Source organism: Hyla sarda, chromosome 7 (genome assembly GCF_029499605.1).
Source record: "Hyla sarda isolate aHylSar1 chromosome 7, aHylSar1.hap1, whole genome shotgun sequence".
Lineage (NCBI taxonomy): Eukaryota > Metazoa > Chordata > Amphibia > Anura > Hylidae > Hyla > Hyla sarda.
The window spans coordinates 94,850,960-94,871,108 of NC_079195.1; the positions used below are offsets into that span (position 1 = coordinate 94,850,960).

General features: G+C 43.5%; 1 protein-coding gene across 3 annotated transcripts in view; it reads right to left on the reverse strand.

Moving 5' to 3' along the window:
* Positions 1-1,755: 1,755 nt before the first annotated feature.
* SGMS1 (sphingomyelin synthase 1) overlaps positions 1,756-20,149 on the reverse strand; it is a 286,284-nt gene continuing 267,890 nt past the window's right edge. For all 3 annotated transcript variants that reach the window (XM_056530042.1, XM_056530043.1, XM_056530044.1), the window contains one exon: positions 1,756-4,659. In XM_056530042.1, coding sequence (XP_056386017.1) covers positions 4,474-4,659 — 186 coding nt within the window. In that variant the 3' untranslated portion in view covers positions 1,756-4,473. The remainder of the gene's footprint in view (positions 4,660-20,149) is intronic.

Genomic DNA, 20,149 nt, shown 5'->3' on the forward strand with positions numbered 1-20,149 from the left:
GTACATTTTATGGTAAAATGGAGAGGTGTCATTACAAAGTACAATTGGTCACACAAAAAAAAATCAAGCCCTATATGGTTGTGTGTATGGAAATATAAAAGAGTTATGGATTTTAGAAGGAGAGGAGGAAAAAACGAAAACACAAAAATAAAATTAGATTGGTCCTTAAGGTCAAAATGGGCTTGGTCCTTAAGGGGTTAAGACTGTCTCCATGGTAACAGACTACAAATAACCCCTTCACAGTCTGATCCTGCAGTCAATTTATGGTCCATTTGTCTCCAACCTATAATTGGTAGCTAAGAAAATATAATTGTTCAATATAAGATGCACACAAAAAAAAAATATTTTATATATATATATATATATATATATATATATATATATATATATATATATATACACACATACATATATACACATACATATATACACATACACACACATTACTAAAACATTTCATTGGTTGAAAAATTATAATAGCAGAGATGGAAAAAGTGCAATAAGACAGTCTTGAATTAAATATAAATATATTTTAATTAACAGTTTTGGAAACAACAAGGGAACAAAATATTGGTGAAAACAGGTAAGCATGGGCAGGTCAAAAAGAACATTGGCGCAAACAATCTGAACAACATTTTAAGAAAGTGTATTTATATTAAGTCAATAATAGAGGACACCATAAATAGACAAAGACATTTCTGATCCATACTGCCCAGCATTAATGGTAAGGCTATGAATACAAGCACAACACAATTCAAGTGTTTCTATTTGCTTTTAAGTTTTTTGTAACTTTTTTATTTTCGAATTGAGTTGTTTTTTTTTTTTTTTTACAGTACAAATATCAACTTGTGAATACACAAAGAAAACAACACAGAAGAAAACTCTGTTTTACAGAAAATACAGACTAGATATATATGTGAATATATATCAATTATAGATTTCTTCATTCTTAAAAAACTATTATATTCTGTACATTGGCAATCAAATAGTCAAATACTTTGTATTCTTTTAAATATGGTTTGAGCGAAAACACGGGTGCACAGATTTTCTGGACAAATAAAAATGTTATAACCTTACTATCCTGTAGTATCAAAATCTAAGCAGGATGATTGACAATTCCAACCCCGTGTGAAAATGTACACAAAGGTGGAGTTCATAAACTGGAACACTAAATACACAATAATAGGTTCTGTGCTATTCTCATGTAAGGGAGCACCTGAGGTCTACGATAGTCAGAACAGGATCCACCGGCATGTTTTACATGCAATTAAAGTCCATGCATTATATTACTTGAAGCGAAGCTTACTTCACCAAGAGCAAGTAAAGCATGTTCCTACCACATCAAGCTGAAACGCTAAATGCCACATAGGAGAAAATCTAAAATCAAGTATGCTCAAAGAAGAACGCAAAGAAAATCTATATAAATGTGCCCTTTAAGGAACCTATGAATTGTTAATGCTGCCTTAACCGGGGGGGTCACCCTCACTATGAAAGTCTGTAGTTTTAAAGGAAATCTGTCAGCAGTATCACCCACACTAAAGCTGTCACACAGGCTTGTAGTGCGGGTGATGCTGATAACAACGATACTCACGGCATCCAGATTCACCCAGCCGTTCAGCCGCAATTCGCTTCTTTCTTTTTACGAAAAAATGTGGGTCTTGGGGCATGGGCAGAGCTCCGAACCGAGCTAGGGGCACACTGTCGTCATCTTCGCCGGGCGGGCGCGCTCGGCGAAGATGATATCAGCGTGCCCCTAGCTCGGTTCGGAGCTCTGCCCATGACCCAAGGCACTCATTTGCATAAAAAGAAAAAATTCCGGCGGAACGGTCGGGGCGAATCTGGACGCCAAAAGTATTGTTTTGATCAGCATCACCCGCACTACAAGCCTATGTGACAGCTTTAGTGCGGGTGAAACTGCAGACAGATTTCCTTTAAAGGAAACAGTATTACAGATAAGCTAGGAAGTGGAGGTAGCAGAGAGCCACCCACTGGACTGTATACTTGGTTCCCGCCTTATCTATAAAACTATGATTTCTCAGAAATGCTACAGTGAGTATATCATAGTACACTATAGTGAGGGAGAATTTACTGGTTCTCTTTAATGGGATGGTCAAACATTAGAAAAGGTTTATTCATTTATTTATTTATTTTAAACCAGCGCCATGACCCGTCAACAGGGCTGAAGTGCAATATCAAATACAGCCCATTGGAAAAGAGCGATGCCGTTTCTGATTGTGGACTGAAAGTAACCTCTTCTAATCCTGGACAACATGTTTTCATATCTAAAATGTGGGGGAAAGTTATTAGTGGCTGAATTTATCAGCTGAGGACAGCTTCTCTCCCTGTATCCACATGATAGCACTTGGCATTATTGTAGGCCTCATTGAATCCAATCACATCTGGTCTTTTTTGCTAGGAAGATGAGGATTAAAGACAGAGTGAGTTGGCAAAGCACAAGGAGAGAAAGCATTTCCATGGGGATGCAAAGGCTGCCACTATTAACTTTCACCAGGAATAAAGGAGTATTTGTTTTTAAGAAACATGCATGCAAGTTTTTACTTAGATTTCCTGGGAACTATATTTGAAACTTAAAAGAGAACCTGTAGTGAAAAAAGGGGAAAAAAGCAGAAAAAAAACCCTAAAAAAACAAACAAAACATTTGTAGCCTTGGGCACTCTAATTCCAATTATGTTTTCTTGCTATGCCTTCTGGTTCCCGGGATGTAGGTGTTTCACTATGTGGCTTACTGTCTTCTTCACATAATAGATGGGCAGGATAGTTACTACATAAAAAATAAAAAAAATAAAAAAGTTTATTGGCAGGCTTGGGGTGGGTGTGTGTTGGGTGGGTTGCTGAACTGCAATACCATCTTAGCCTCATAATTACGCCCCCTTAGTGGATTATTTACATCCCATTTTGCAATAAAGTTTCTGCCAGTCAGAAAAAAGTAGTCAGCCAATTATTAACACATTTATATCTGGGGGGCCAGGAGACATAGCAAGAAAGTAAAAACAGCATCGGACGCCAATACAACAACATTTTTATGGACTGACCAAAAGGTTCTCTTTAATGAACTCCACCCAAATCCAAATTCAGTTTTTGGTCCGCTTGTAATAGACCAAAACATTTTGCACAAAAAACTTGAGGACTCTTACTAGGTGCTGCTTTTCACATACATTTTTTGGTTAAAAAAAGCAGCTTTTGACTAAAAAAGAAAAGAAAAAAACAATACAAAACAATTTTTTTTTAACTGTGAATAGAAATTGTAGTTTACTATTTAGAATTTGAAATGTCCAATTTTTCGCTCAGTTCAAATTAAACAATAAAATATGCAATAAAGTGTGTTCTATATGTGTGAATGCAAAAATATGTCATAACATCTTCATATATATATATATCTATCAATAGAATTTCTTTCAAACGTGATATGGAATACTTTCATTTAAAATTAAAATTCTTTAAGACTGCCTTCTGACCATACAATCAAGACAAGGAAGGCACTAGAAACATTTACAAATCTTTCTTCCAGGTACATCTTCTCTGATATGTAAAAATCTTTAAATGTTATCTTTATCAACATCATCTTGAAAAATAAAGGTAGGAAATACTTAGAAAATTCACTTTACAACTAAGTATTTTTTTGTACTTTCTGCCATCGTCACTAAAGATTTTTACAAAAACCATATTTACTAAACCATTCATTGTCATTTTTTTTTTATTTTTTTTAATTTTTATTTTAAACATAGAGCAGTGCTGCCGCAGGTAGAAAGACTGGAGAACGCAAACCTGCAGTCCCACAAAAATGTAATAAATATGTCAAAAAGTAAAAAAGAACTAAATATATGAGGCTGTCCCTATAAACAATTAAGAATGGTAAAGTGATGAATGCATTGAATAATGTAAGATTCAAAATTATAAACGGATTCATGTTGTTATCGTAACTAAAATGTTAAAAATAAAATAAAAAATACAATAATAATAATAAAAAGGAAAAACCCAACAACAATAACCTGCAGGACTGCAGCATTAGGTTGCTCAGATACTTCAAAGCCTTCATAGAGACACTGGTTAGAAAATGGCTTAGAGCCCAGTATTTAGGGTAAGTGGTATGAAATTATGTTTTCCCAAGAAAATAATGCTTTATTCCCAGACATGACTGGAAAAAGACACACGCAGGGTATAAAATCTTATGGTTCATGTGGTTTCTTCTTATACAAACAAGCATGGCTATGGGTAATGACGCTCCCACATGGGCAAAAGATTGCGTACAGTCCATGATAAATTTAATTCTTGTTTATTTCTTTCCAACATGGGTCCTTTGGAGAGTAAAATATCACAGTGCTGACCAAGTAAATGAACAGGTCAAGGTAGGTTAACATAAAGAGGGATGGAAGGTGTTTGCGTTTATGGCATTGTCCAAGAGTACTTAGCACTTCTGAAGGCATCTGGAACACAGACTGCCTTTTGCAGTTGTTAGGCTTCATTTATCAGTCTGCTGTATGCCACCTGCCTAGTAGGCAGCAATGACCAAACTGACCAAGGGATAGGCCATTGGTAGGACCGAGGTACAACACCATTCACATTCCTTTCAAAGTACTGAAAAGGCCTGTACCACCAGACCCGTGAGAGGAGGTTTGATGGGGAATCTTCTTTCAGCACCTGTTCGGGGGAAAAAAAAAAAAAAAGACAGTATATTAATAGAAAGTTCTACTACATCGATAAGCAAAGGAGCCTACAGGGTCCTTATGTGTGGGCCATTTGATCCCAGTTGACAAAAATGACAGCCCACATGATGGCTCCACAGTGACACAAAAGTAAACCCTTTATTTGAGGTAAAATGTTGGTATTAAGGTGACTGATATTTAACTAACTATAGTAAAGAGGTTGTAAGGACCATGTACAAATTTTGTGTGCTTTTTAAAAGGTTACTAGTAATTTTCATTCCCATAAGGAAGCAATAAAGCAATATGCCATGGAAATGATGCCACTTTAACGGCAGATCAGGGTGAATTACAGATTTAAAATAAACGTCTTAAGTGCAACCGGATCATGACTGTTATATTAGATAAAATAGCATAAATTTTTCATAATTTCTTCATACATAAAAAAAAACAGACAAAAGAGACAAATCGAATGAGTGAGACAACAGAACAAGGAAAGAGGAAAGGTGAGAATCCTGAGATAAAAAGGTGACTGTGTAAAATGCCTACAAAAGCAGGGGTGTGGAAATAAAAAAAATAAAAAATACTTGTCCAAGGGACTAAAGCGGAACACAATCTACGTGTCCCTCAAGAAAATCCACTTGTCCTGGTAGATAAAATAAATTTCAACCAAAATAGTAGTTTCTGCACTTTCGTTTTTTTCCTCCTCGTCCTATAATAGCCATAACTTTTTTTCCCATCTACAGACCCATACGAGACTTGCTTTTTGCGGGGCTAAGTATACTTTGTAATGACCCCTTTATTTTTTGCAAAACTTATGCTCTGAAACAAAAACAGATTATTTGTCAGGTGAAATAAAAAAATATATATATACTAATTTGGGGTTTTTCTTTTCTTCGCCATTCACCTTGTGGTCAAACTTACATATTATTTTAATACTTTAGGTCAGCTTGATTACACAAATACCAAATTAGTTTCGTTTTTGTCATGTTTTAATAATTTTTATTTTTTAACTTTTTAATAAAAAAAAAAACCCTGACCCCTATAATATTTTTATTTTTCCATATATCGGGCTGTATAATGGTTCATTTTTGGGGCCGTAATATGCTGTTTGTATCGGTACTATTTTGGTATTGATTAGACTTTTTGAACACTTTTTTACTTAATTTTTTCTGGGATAGGATGTTATAAACATAAAAAATGCAAATATGTGATTTGGTATTTATTTTACGTTAACGCCATTTACCGTACCGGATATAACATTTTATTTTTTTTAATAGTTTGGTCAATTACGCACACACCAATACCAAATATGTTTATTTTTATTATGTTTACATGTTTTTATATGGAAAAGGGGGGTAATATGAACTTTTAATATGGAAGGGGTTAATGGGTGTTTTTAAAAAACGTAAACTTTTTTTTTTAAATACACTTATTTAGGAGGAATCATTTAGATTCCTCATACAGATCAATGCAGTTCTATTGAACTCCATTGATCTGTGTTCATTTGGTTGAGCCTGCTCAAGGCAGCCTCAATCAAATGCAGATCTATGGGGGCAGCCATGAATGCAGAGGTAAGTCCTCCGATCAACCCCCCCCCCCACACTAGACCACCAGGGATGGTTAAAAGATCCCTTTAAACACTGCTGTCAACCGACAGCGGTGATCTAAAGGATTAAAGGGGTACTCTGCCCCTAGACATCTTATCCCCCATCCAAAGGATAGGGGATAAGATGTCAGATCGCCGCGGTCCTGCTGCTGGGGACCCACGGGATCCTCGCTGCAGCACTGCGCTATCATTACAGCACAGAGCGAGTTTGCTCTGCACGTAATGACGGGCAATACAGGGGCCAGAGCATCGTTACGTCACGGCCCCGCCCTTCGTGACGTCACGGCCTGCCCCTATCATCAATACAAGTCTATGGGAGGGGGCGTGGCGGTCGTCACGCCCAGTGCCATAGACTTGCATTAAGGGGACGGGCCGTGATGTAACGAGGGGCGGAGCCTGTATAGCCCGTCATTACGCACAGAGCGAACTCGCTCCCCAGCATCGGGGACCCAGCAGCGGGACCACGGCGATCTGACATCTTATCCCCTATCCTTTGGATAGGGGATAAGATGTCTAGGGGCGGAGTACCCCTTTAATAGCCGGCCGTGGCGAAATCAGCTGGGGGCCGCCGAGTATAGAGCGGGCTCGAGTCAGGAGCCCGTTCCATACACCCTGAGGGCCGGTGTGAAGGGAGACTCGCGTCCCATGCAACAGTCCTAGGAGAGAGTATTCTAGTACTGTATCCCAATTTTCCAGTCCACTGGAGCACCTGAAAGGTGAACTAATTTATGCAGGCTAAAGTCAGCAACTGCCGAGCCGAGAAGTTCTTGACGAATCGAATTACTCTAAGTTCGCTCATCTCTAGTTCTGATGTATGCCTTGGGGATACATTTTATTTGACTCATCTTTCCCCTATGATATGGTTTCCTAATGCAGCCTAGGTTTTTCCTTATCTTTTTGCATTGGAAAGCCAGGGTGTTGGAATCTCCGCAATACACCTGTTCACTGTCCTATGAGCAGCAAATGATAGATCAGAGGCATAGATCTTCTGTGTCATAACTCATACCATAGCGCAGTGTTTCCCAAGTGCTGCCCTCAAGCACCCCCAACAGGGGATGTTTTCAGGTTTCCATTTCACAGGTATATTTGTGGAGATGCCTGATGCAATGGCCACAATTATATCACCTGTGAAAGACTATGGAAATCCTTAAAACTTTACCTGTTGGGGGTACTTGAGGACCGCACTTGGGAAACACAGCTATATGGTATCATATGATATACAGCATCAGCCTGTCTCCTTTTTCTTGTTAGGCCATGTTCACATGGCCTCAAATGTGTAGAATGTTGTCAGTGTTTCCAGGCAGACATTCTGCACATTTCAATGTTCAGGAGGGCGCTAAGACAGCTTGGAAAGGTGCCTTTTTTATAAACCGCAATGCATTTCTGCACGGAATCTCCAGAAAGAATATAAATGTACAGTATAGCCTTTTTAAAGACGCCAGAATCAGGATTTCCACAACAGAAATCTGCAGAAATTCCAGTGTGCACAATGTAGCAGAATCCCATTGAGGGTAGGGTCACACGTAACTGATCTGCACCGTATTTTACGCTGCAGATCCGCCAGTGACTCAACCCATTTTGTGCCTCCAGCTGTTGACACCCCCCCCCCCCCCCCCCACACCTCTGGCCTGCTCGCAGCAGCAATCTGCCACTACACTAAGCCACACAGGGGGCCTGCGAGTCACCAAGTGCACTCTGACATTGCGGAGTGGTTATCCTAATCTCCAGATCTTGTACCCTCCAGGTCTCTTCCTCCTATGCTGACCCTATGGACCAGTTCCTTATCCTAGAGGGTTCCCTAGGGGGTAAAAAGATTCTTCTTTGTAACGTGTATGCCCCTAACACCTCCCAGGTACCTTTCCTGCGTCGGGTCCTCTCTCGGCTACAGAAATAGCCGAGAGAGTTTTAACATTATCTTCTCACCCTCGATGGACGGCCACTCTGTAGTTAGCGTGTTGCCTTCCCCCTTACAGATTCACTTGTCCTCTATTTTTAGGCGCTGCTGCGCTCTGGCTCGCTGTACGACTTGTGGAGTATCAATAACCCCACCAATCGCTCTAACTTTTTATTCTCACCCCCATAAACTCCCCATGGTTCGCATGCTGTCTTCTGCTTCCATACACCCCATTTCTTGGTCTGACCATAGCCCTGTCTTACTGTCCTCTCCTTTTTCTACTTGCCCTCGTCGCTGCCATTGGAGTCTCAATGACTACTTAAATCTCCTCCTTCCCGGGAGTCGATACAAGCATGTATACTTGAATATTTTGCAAATAATGAAGGCTCAGTGTCCTCTCAATCTATTCTCTGCAAAGCTCACAAATCGGTTGTCAGGGGTCACTGTATTGCCTTGGGCTCACGCCTGAAACGTGATGCCTTGGCTCGCTCCCGGGAACTTCGGACTCAAATTACTCCCTTGGAAGAACTTCTTCCGTCTTCCCCTTCTCTTTCTGTGCTGAGGCATTTGGTGACTGCTCGGTCTCAAAATGGCGACTTAGCCCTTCATAAGGTAGAACGTCAATTACTATTTGCTAAGCAATGCTATGAAATAGGTAATAACGCTCATCCTATGTTGGCGAGGCGTTTACGGGACAGTGTTGCCTCAGGTACTCTTTATCACCTTGATGCTATCTTGTCTGTTTTTTGACTATTATTCTAGGCTTCACTCCCTCCCCTCTAAACTGCCTTGGACCCAGTGCAGCCTTCCTTCTTTCTCTGGTTCTGACCGCGAGACTCTGAACGCTCCCGTTTCACTTGAGGAGCTTTCGGAGGTCCTTAAGTCCCTTCCTGCTGGACGATATCCAGGACCGGACAGCAAGTGGATGGAACTGGAGAAACAATGGTTGGCTACGATCCACCCCAATACTCTGCTCTGGTCTTCGCCCCCCCCCCAGGCCACCCCACGATCTCTCTTAGGCCCGATGTCATTCTCTCGTTATGTATGGGACTACTGTTCGAGAAGGTTTAGGCTCTTTTCCTCTTTCTCCCCTCTACAGTCCTTTCTCTACCACCCTGACTTTCCCCCGGGCCTCTCCTCTAATATGGTTCGGGAGTGGGGCTCTAGGGTTTTTTTTGTTGCTGGGTGGATGTGGTGGATCCTCTCTCTTGTTCTCTTTTTCTCAATTGACTTTTCATCAAGACCTCCCTTGCTCTGAGGCCCGACCCACTACATGCTGCTTCACCACTATCTTTCCTCTAAGCAGAGGTCATTGATTGTCTCACTGCCCACAAGTTTTGAGCGGTTGTGTAGGAGTGGGCTTCAGACCAAGGGACTCCTCTCCAGTATTTACTCTATTCTGCTTTCTCCTCCGGTTTGTCCACCTTCCGTTCCACCATTACATGTGTCGTTGGGAGGAAGCCCTTAATGTGTCCATCACGCTCCCTCAATGACAGATAATTTGGGAACGGGCTGCTAAGACATCTATATGTATCGCATTTATGGAGACCCGAATTAAAAGGTTAATGGGCTGGTATCATACTCCAGTCTTGCTAAACAAACTGAATCCCGATATCCCTCCTCAATGCTGGCGTTGCAGAGTGGGTTTATGTGGTTTTTCATACATTTTGGTTGTATCCACGCATTACGGCTTATTGGGCTATGGTCCAGCATCTCCTTCATGCAGTCTTGGTCCCACTAGAACCCTTGGTTTATCTCTTGTTCCTATCGTGTAGGGTCCTTCCAAAGAAGCCATTTAAACTCTATGCATGTGGCCCTGGCTGTGAAGACTCTCATAGCCAAGCATTGGAAGCATCGGAGGATGACCTTAGGACTAGAGTACGCTAAATTCACTCTATGGAATCTCTAACTGCCTCCTTCAATAATACCATCCCTCAGTTTGTGTCTGTGTGGGAACCTTGGGATCCATTTGTCGACCAACATCTCCCGTAACCCACCCCCAGTTGGTTAAATCTCTGGCTGACTTTCTTGGCTCTTCTTTTACTTTTCTTTGTCCTCTTTCTTAGTTTCTTGGTGTGTCCCTGTGTTCCCCTTCCTCACCTCCCCCCTCCCTTTTTTCTGGTATATTTGCCACTCAATTATTTGCATTATTTGATTAAAGTTTTTCCAATTCTATCTTCGAGAGAAAGGGTAGACATTCCTGGGGAGATTTATCATTGTTATTGTGTTTTGAAATTTTTTTTTTTTTTTTTTTAAAGCTTTGGTTTTGCTTATGTGCGGCAATCGCCCATATCTTCAGGGGGGCCCAGCCAATGTCTGTGACAATCAGCTATATCTATGACAGCTGATGTCACCTGTAGCTCCAGGACTATTCGGCTCGTCCTAATGTGTTAGGTACCTGCTATTTAGGACGTGCCGGCTCGTCCTGAGAGGGCAGCATGTTAAACATGCTATCCATAGCCAGTTTTGTAAGCAGTGTCCAGGCTGGTGTAGATTTGCAGCGTTTTGGAGTGGTTTGCAACTTTCGCACTAAACTCTAAATGCAATGAAAAATCTCCCCTTTTATTTTTAGCAGCAAATCGGTGCATTGGGAGACAAACAGAGGAAAAAGGAGGGCTGAGCTAGATGGGGAGGGTTCTAAGCTGCCAGAAGGGGACATCATCTGCAATTATATAATTATGTAGTTTTACAAGAGAAATGTAAAATATGTCATACTCTGGTTGTCAGACTAGAGTTCACATGAGCGGTCTGCAATAAGGTTATATTAACCCCTTAAGGACAATGGACGTACTCCTACATATGAGTATGTCCTGTCCATTCCCGGCCGCTAGCCGGAGCCCGATATCCTGCTGATATCGATCAGCAGGCATCGCGGCATATCGCCCAGGGGGGTCATGATGACCCCCCCCCCATGTCGTCGATGGCCCCAGATCGCTGAACAATTCAGCCCAGCAATCTGTGGCGGATTCCGGGTCAATCGGGTCTCCAGTGACCCGGTATTACTGGCTGATCGGGGCCTTCTCTGAAGGCCCCAAACAGCCATAGCCAGCAGGGGTGAGGTCGCACTGGTGCCACCTCACGATCGCCCTGATTTGTCGGCCGGTTTACCGGCCGACCAATCAGGGCACCTGCTGCGGGTGTCACTCCCGCAACCCGCTCCGCCCCTCTTCTGGAGCACATGATCGAAGGACCCCGGCAGCTGGGGACCCCGATCCCTGGTGGATCGGGGCCCCAGGAGCGGCGACGACGAGGGACTGACCTGCAGCGGCAGCGTGGATCAGCAGTTGGATGGGAGTGACAGCCTCCTGCTGTTGTTTGGCAACAGCTCCCAGCATGCAAAAAGGGCATGCTGGGAGCTGTAGTTATGCAACAGCAGGAGGCAGACCACAACTCCCAGCATTCCCTTATGGGCATGCTGGGACTTATAGTTTTGCAACAGCTGGAGGCACATTTTTTCTATGGAAAAGTGTACCTTCAGCTGTTGTATAACTACAACTCCCAGCTTGCACAATCAGCTAAAGTGCATGCTGGGAGTTGTAGTGGTGCATCTGCTGGTCGCATAACTACAACTCCCAGCATGCCCGTTGGCTGTCGGTGACTGCTGAGAGTTGTAGTTTTGCAACAGCTGAAGGCACACCGGTTGTGAAACACTGAGTTAAGTAGCAAACCAGTGTGTCTCCAGCTGTTGCATAACTACAATCCCCAGCCAAAGTAGTATGCCTCCAGCTGTTGCATAACTACAAGTCCCAGCATGCCCTTCCACTGTCCGTACATGCTGGGGGTTGTAGCTTTTGCAACAGCTGAAGGCACACTGTTTGCAAAATACTGAGTTTGTTACCAAACTCTGTGTTTCACAACCAGTGTGCCTCCAGCTGTTGCGAAACTACAACTCCCAGCATGCACTGATAGACCGTACATGCTGGGAGTTGTAGTTTTGGAACAGCTGGATGTTTCTCTCCCCCCCCCCCCCACCCCAAGTGAATGTACAGGGTACACTCACATGGGCAGAGGTTTATAGTAAGTATCCGGCTGCAAGTTTGAGCTGCGGCAAATTTTCTGCCGCAGCTCAAATTGCCAGCGAGAAACTACTGTGAACCCCTGCCCGTGCGACTGTACCCTAAAAACACTACACTAACACACAATAAAATAAAAAGTAAAAAACACTACATATACACATACCCCCACACAGCCCCCCTCCCCAATAAAAATGAAAAACGTCTGGTACGCCACTTTTTCCAAAACGGAGCCTCCAGCTGTTGCAAAACAACTACTCCCAGTATTGCCAGATACCCACTGATTGTCCAGGCATGCTGGGAGTTTTACAACAGCTGGAGGCACCCTTTTTGGGAATCACTGGCACAGAATACCCATATGTCCACCCCTATGCAAGTCCCTAATTTAGGCCTCAAATGCGCATGGCGCTCTTTTGCTTTGGAGCCCTGTCGTATTTCAAGGCAACAGTTTAGTGCCACATATGGGGTATCGCTGTACTCGGGAGAAATTGTGTTACAAATTTTGGGGGGTATTTTCTGCTATTACCCTTTTTTAAATGTAAAATTTTTGGGAAACCAAGCATTTTAGGTAAAATTTTATTTTTATTTTTTTACATATGCAAAAGTCGTGAAACACCTGTTCACATTACCCCTTGTTATGTTCCCCGAGGGGTCTAGTTTCCAGAATGGTATGCTATGTGTTTTTTTTTTTTTTGCTGTTCTGGTACCATAGGGGCTTCGTAAAGGTGACATGCCCCCCAAAAACCATTTGTCGCTCCTTCCCTTCTGAGCCCTCTGCTGTGCCCGCCGAACACTTTACATGGACATATGAGATATGTCCTTACTCGAGAAAAATTGGGTTTCGAATACAAGTAAAAATTTTCTCTTTTTACCCCTTGCAAAAATTAAAAAATTGGGTCTACAAGAACATGCGAGTGTAAAAAATGAAAATTGGGAATTTTCTCCTTCACTTTGCTGCTATTCCTGTGAAACACCTAAAGGGTTAAAACGCTGACTGAATGTCATTTTGAATACTTTGGGGGGTGCAGTTTTTATAATGGGGTCATTTGTGGGGTATTTCTAATATGAAGACCCTTCAAATCCACTTCAAAACTGAACTGGTCACTGAAAAATAGTGAGTTTGAAAATTTTGTGAAAATTGCTGCTGAACTTTGAAGCCCTCTGGTGTCTTCCAAAAGTAAAAACTCATAAATTTTATGATGCAAACATAAAGTAGACATATTGTATATGTGAACCCAAATTATTTTTATTTTGAATATCCATTTTCCTTACAAGCAGAGAGCCTCAAAGTTAGAAAAATGCAAAATTTTAAATTTTTTCATCAAATTTGGGGATTTTTCACCAAGAAAGGATGCAAGTTACCACAAAAATGTATCACTATGTTAAAGTAGAATATGTCACAAAAAAACAAACAATCTCGGAATCAGAATGATAACTAAAAGCATCCCAGAGTTATTAATGTTTAAAGTGACAGTGGTCAGAATTGCAAAAAAATGGCCGAGTCCTTAAAGGGGTACTCCGCCCCCAGACATCTTATCCCCTATCCAAAGGATAGGGGAGATAAAATGTCAGATCGCCGCGGTCCCGCTGCTGGGGAGCCCCGGGATCCCCGCTGCGGCACCGCGCTATCATTACAGCGCAGAGCGAGTTCGCTCTGTGCGTAATGACGGGCGATACAGGGGACGGAGCAGCGTGACGTCATGGCTTCGCCCCTCGTGACATCACGGCCCTGTCCCCTTAATGCAAGTCTATGGCAGGGGGCGTGTATTGAAAGGGGCGGGCCGTGACGTCACGAGGGGCGGAGCCGTGACCTAACGATGCTCCAGCCCATGTATTGCCCGTCATTACGCGCAGAGCGAACTCGCTCTGCGCTGTAATGATAGCACGGTGCCGCAGCGGGGATCCCGGGGCTCCCCAGCAGCGGGACCGCGGCGATCTGACATCTTATCCCCTAACCTTTGGATAGGGGATAAGATGTCTAGGGGTGGAGTACCCCTTTAAGGTGAAAAAGGGCTAAGTCCTTAATGGGTTAAACAAGATTATGTTTAACCTATTAACCACCACAGTGTATGGCGTGGGCTCCTGACTCGAGCCCGTGCCATACAGAGTGGCCCTTGTAGCCGATTCCTGTAGCTGAGGGCTGCCGTTAATAGCCAACATACGGCGATCGCCCGGGCAGCTATTAACCCTTTATATCGCCACTGTCAAAGCTGACAGCAGTGTCTAAAGGGACCTTTAAGCAGTCCCTGGTGGTCCAGTGGAGTGGAGAGGCTTACCTCTTGTTGCTGCTGTGGCTCTGTCACTGATAGAGATTGGCTGGACCAGGCTTTATTAATCGAGTGCAGAGCACATAGATCTATGTAGATCTATGAAAACAACATTGATCTGTATGAGGAATCTAGTGATTTTTCCTAAAAGTCCCCTAATGGGACTAATAAAGTTAAAAAAAACAAACAAACACCTATTAACACATTCCATATTAGAAGGTTAAATCACCTTCCTTTTCCTCTTGTAAACATAATAAAAATTAACATATTTGGTATCAACATGTGCGTAAATGTCTGCACTATAAAAATATAATGTTAATTAAAGCACATGGTCAATGGTGTATACATAAAAAATACCAAAGTCCATAATTGCATGGCCGTAGATTTTGTGGTGAAATTATTGATGTCATTACAAAGTAAAATTGTAGGAGGAAAATGGAAAGTTTTTATGATTTTTAAAAGGCGAGTCTCTCTGAAGCTTTGGTTTGTATTCTAAAGTGTTGTATTCTTAAGTGTGAACATCTGAGAAGTTTTATACGCAGAAGTTTAAAAAGCAGGAGTTGTAAGCAGGACCCACTGTAACTGTAAGTATTACACTCCCTTGATAAAAGTAGTTTTTCTTAATAGTTAATAACAGCTGTTTGTCACCAAGGATATGGACAGCAGGATTGGAGGTTTTCTTCAGTGCACATAGTGTCACATGTATACATCTCTGGAGCAGCAGCTTCAGGGTGAATACCGCTGTGACAAATGTGAGCATGTCGCCCAGCTGGATGCACGTATTAGAGATCTAGAGCAGTGGTTCTCAACCTTTTTGGCGACTGCACCCCCAAAGGCTGAAAGTATGTCCGCGGATACCCCCTCGCACAGAACTTGTGCGCGAGGGGTACCCACGGACAAAAGGTGTGTTCTTACCTTTATACTAATGCATCCCCCCTCCATCTTTATCCCCTTGTGTTATTATTCCTCCTCCATCTTTATCCCCTTGTGTTATTATTCCCCCTCCATCTTTATCCCCTTGTGTTATTGTTCCCCCCTCCATCTTTATCCCCTGTGTTATTGTTCCCCCCTCCATCTTTATCCCCTTGTTATTATTCCTCCTCCATCTTTATCCCCTTGTGTTATTGTTCCCCCCCCTCCATCTTTATCCCCTTGTGTTATTGTTCCCCCTCCATCTTTATCCCCTTGTGTTATTATTCCTCCTCCATCTTTATCCCCTTGTGTTATTATTCCCCCCTCCATCTTTATCCCGTGTTATTCCCCCTCCATCTTTATCCCCTTGTGCCATTATTCCTCCTCCATCTTTATCCCCTTGTACCATTATTCCTCCTCCATCTTTATCCCCCTGTGTTATTATTCCTCCTCCATCTTTATCCCCTTGTGTTATTTCCCCTCCATCTTTATTCCCTTGTACCATTATTCCTCCTCCATCTTTATCCCCCTGTGTTATTATTCCTCCTCCATCTTTATCCCCTTGTGTTATTATTCCTCCTCCATCTTTATCCCCTTGTGTTATTATTCCTCCTCCATCTTTATCCCCATGTGTTATTATTCCCCCTCCATCTTTATCCCCTTGTGTTATTCTTCCTCCTCCATCTTTATCCCCCTGTGTTATTATTCCTCCTCCATCTTTATCCCCATGTGTTATTATTCCTCCTCCATCTTTATCCCCTTGTGTTATTATTCCTCCTCCATCTTTATCCCCTTGTGTTATTATTCCTCCTCCATCTTTATCCCCATGTGTTATTATTCCCCCTCCATCTTTATCCCCTTGTGTTATTCTTCCTCCTCCATCTTTATCCCCTTGTGTTATTATTCCCCCCTCCATCTTTATCCCCTTGTGATGGAGGGGGGAATAATGGGACAAGGGGATAAAGATGGAGGAGGAATAATAACACAAGGGGATAAAGATGGAGGATAAATAATAACACAAGAGGATAAAGATGGAGGAGGAATAATAACACAAGGGGATAAAGATGGAGGGGGAATAATAACACAAGGGGATAAAGATGGAGGGGGGGGGGATAATAACACAAGGGGATAAAGATGGAGGGGGGGGGGATAATCAACCTCCCCCCCCCTCCATATTAATCCCCTTGTACCATTATTATCCAATATGGCAAAAGGGGTTCAGAGGAAGGGGGAACAATGGCGCAAGGGGATAAAGATGGAGGAGGGGGAATAATAACACAAGGGGATAAAGATGGAGGAGGAATAATAACAAGTGGATAAAGATGGAGGGGGGGATAATCAACCCTCCCCCCTCCATATTAATCCCCTTGTGTTATTATTCCCCCTCCATTTTTATACCCTTGTCCCATTATTCCTCCTCCATCTTTATCCCCTTGTGTTATTATTCCTCCTCCATCGTTATCCCCTTGTACTATTATTCCTCCTCCATCTTTATCCCCTTGTGTTATTATTCCTCCTCCATCGTTATCCCCTTGTACTATTATTCCTCCTCCATCTTATCCCCTTGTGTTATTATTCCTCCTCCATCGTTATCCCCTTGTACTATTATTCCTCCTCCATTTTTATCCCCTTGTGTTATTATTCCTCCTCCATCGTTATCCCCTTGTACTATTATTCCTCCTCCATTTTTATCCCCTTGTGTTATTATTCCTCCTCCATCGTTATCCCCTTGTACTATTATTCCTCCTCCATCTTTATCCCCTTGCGCCATTATTCCCCCTTCCTCTGATCCCCTTTTGCCATATCGGATAATAATGGTACAAGGTGATTAATATGGAGGGGGTTTATTATCCCTCCCTCCATCTTATTCCCCTTGTGTCATTATTCCCCCTCCCTCTGATCCCCTTTTGCCATTTCCCCACTCCATCTTAATCCCCTTGAGCCATTATTATCCGATATGGCAAAAGGGGATCATAGGAAGGGAGAATGGCGCAGGGGGATTAAGATGGAAGGGGAGAGGGATAATGGCGGAGGGGGGGATGGGGAGAGGGATAAAGCACCAGGCATTAAGATGGAGGGGGGAGAGGGATAAAATACCAGGCATTAAGATGGAGGGGGGAGAGGGATAATGGCGGAGGGGGGATGGGGAGTAATAAAGCACATGGCATTAAGATAGAGGGGGGAAAGGGATAAAGCTCCAGGCATTAAGATGGAGGGGGGGGGGGGGGAAGGGATAAAGCACCAGGCATTAAGATGGAGGGGGAGAGGGATAATGGCGGAGGGGGGATGGGGGAGAAATAAAGCACAAGGCATTAAAATGTAATGCCTTGTGCTTTATTACTTCCCCCACCCCCGCCGCCATTATCCCTCTCCCCCTCCATCTTAATGCCTTGTGATCTGTCCAATACACCCCCCCCCTCGTCCAATACACTCCCCCCCCCCCCCACCTCGTCCAATACACTCCCCCCCCCCCCCCACCTCGTCCAATACACTCCCCCCCCCCCACCACGTCCAATACACTTCTCCCCCCCCCCACCACGTCCAATACACTTCTCCCCCCCCCACCACCACGTCCAATACACTTCTCCCCCCCCCCCACCACGTCCAATACACTTCTCCCCCCCCCCCACCACGTCCAATACACTTCTCCCCCCCCCACCACGTCCAATACACTTCTCCCCCCCCACCACGTCCAATACAATTCTCCCCCCCTCTGGCCCACACAGTTGTTAACTTTCTTTTTTACCTGGCCTCTGGCGGGACCCTGTTCGCTGCCGCTTGATGCAGTGCGACCCGTTCGGCGGTACCGCACTGACGTATGATGTCCTCCTGCGTTGTGCGGCCACTCCGCGCAACGTAAGGGGAGGTCACATGTCTCCCCGGCAACCAGACAGCTCACTCACAGTAGCCGCGGCCGCAGCTTGGGCCGCGCTACTGTACAGTGAGCTGCTGCGGCTAAAAAAAATGTGCGCTGTCAAATACTGGCCAATGCATGGCCAGTATTTGACAGCGCTTTCGCGTACCCCCACTCAACCCGTGGCGTACCCCTTGGGGTACGCGTACCACGGGTTGAGAACCCAGGATCTAGAGGAGCAAAATGCAACATTGAGGGCGATTGACAATCTTGAAAGGAGCATACTGCTTACAGAGCAAGCAGTTAGTGGGGTAGAAATGGAGGTTGGAGAAACTAGCCAGGAGGCCCAAGTAGGGAGCTGGGTTAATGTAGTTAGAGGGACTGGAAAGGGGGCAAGGAAAAGGAAGGCAACTTCTGCTTTTGATCTCCCAAGTAAAATTGCCAAGTCCGGCGATGATGCAAGGGCCTCAGTATCAGAGATGGCAACCCTAGTGGATACTGGTCTCCCTAACAGCCGGGGGAACAGCTAAACTAGTAGTGTGGGGGAAGGTAACGCAGGTAGGCCAAGACAGTTAGTTGTAGTAGGGGATTCTATAATCAGGAAGACGGATAGAATAATTTGTCGCCAAGAGATGACCCAGCTGTCGTGGTCCATGTGGGAACCAACGACAGAATACATGGTAGGTGGAGGTCCTTGAAGAATAATCACAAGGAACTAGGTGCCAAGCTGAAGGGAAGGACCTCTAAGGTTGTGTTCTCTGGAATACTTCCTGTGCCATGCGCATCGCAGGAAAGACAGCGGGAGCTTAGGGAGTTAAATGCATGGCTTAAGTCGTGGTGTAAGGGGGAAGGGTTTGGGTTTTTAGAGCACTGGGCTGACTTTTCATTGGGGTACAAACTCTATTCTACGGATAATTTGCACCTGAATGGAAGGGGGTCCGCTATGCTGGGGGAGAGAACCCTGGAAGAGGTGGCTGAGTATTTAAACTAGGTGAGTGGGGGGAGGATAATAAAGCAAAGAAAGCAGACAGTGGGATGGATAGGTTAGAGAGGGGTCAGGACATAATGGAGGGTGGAGAGGAGTCCTGTGGGGGGAGGTTAAGAGCAGTGGATAAGGAGATCCATGGGTTACAAACCAACCGTAAAAATAAATGTAGCCCGAAAAATTGTAATCCCATTAACCCCAATAACTTAAATAATAACGTTAGACCCAATAACTCAAAAAAATTCCATTAGCCCCAATAACTTAAATAGTACAATTAGCCCTTATAACTCAAATAATAACATTAACCCCAATAACTCAGAAAATCCCATTAGTGAGACTATATGTATAAAACTTAATGGAAATGTAAAGTGTATGTTCACAAATGCCAGAAGCCTAGCAAATAAAATGGGGGAGCTTGAGGCCTTGATTCTGGAGGAACATATTGATATAGTTGGGGTCACTGAGACATGGCTGGACTCCTCGCATGACTGGGCTGTTAATCTGCAGGGGTTTACAGTGTTTCGCAAGGATAGAATGAACAGAAAAGGTGGTGGAGTCTGTCTGTATGTTAGAAGTGGTATGAAAGTCAGTGTGAACAATGCCATAGTGTGTGATTATTTTGAGGATGTGGAATCATTGTGGGTAGAATTACAAAAGGAGGGAAATACTGAAAAAATAGTATTTGGTGTAATCTACAGACCCCCTAATATCACTGAAGAGATAGAAGGTCAGCTGTATAAACAAATAGAGAGGGCTGCCCGGGCAGGTACAGTGGTAATAATGGGAGATTTTAACTATCCAAATATAGATTGGGGTCGGGGGCAGGCTAAAACTACAAAGGGTAGAACATTCCTAAATTTATTGCAGGATAATTTTATGGGCCAGTTTGTGGAGGACCCAACAAGAAGTGATGCCTTGTTGGATCTGATCATTTCCAACAACGCAGAGCTGGTT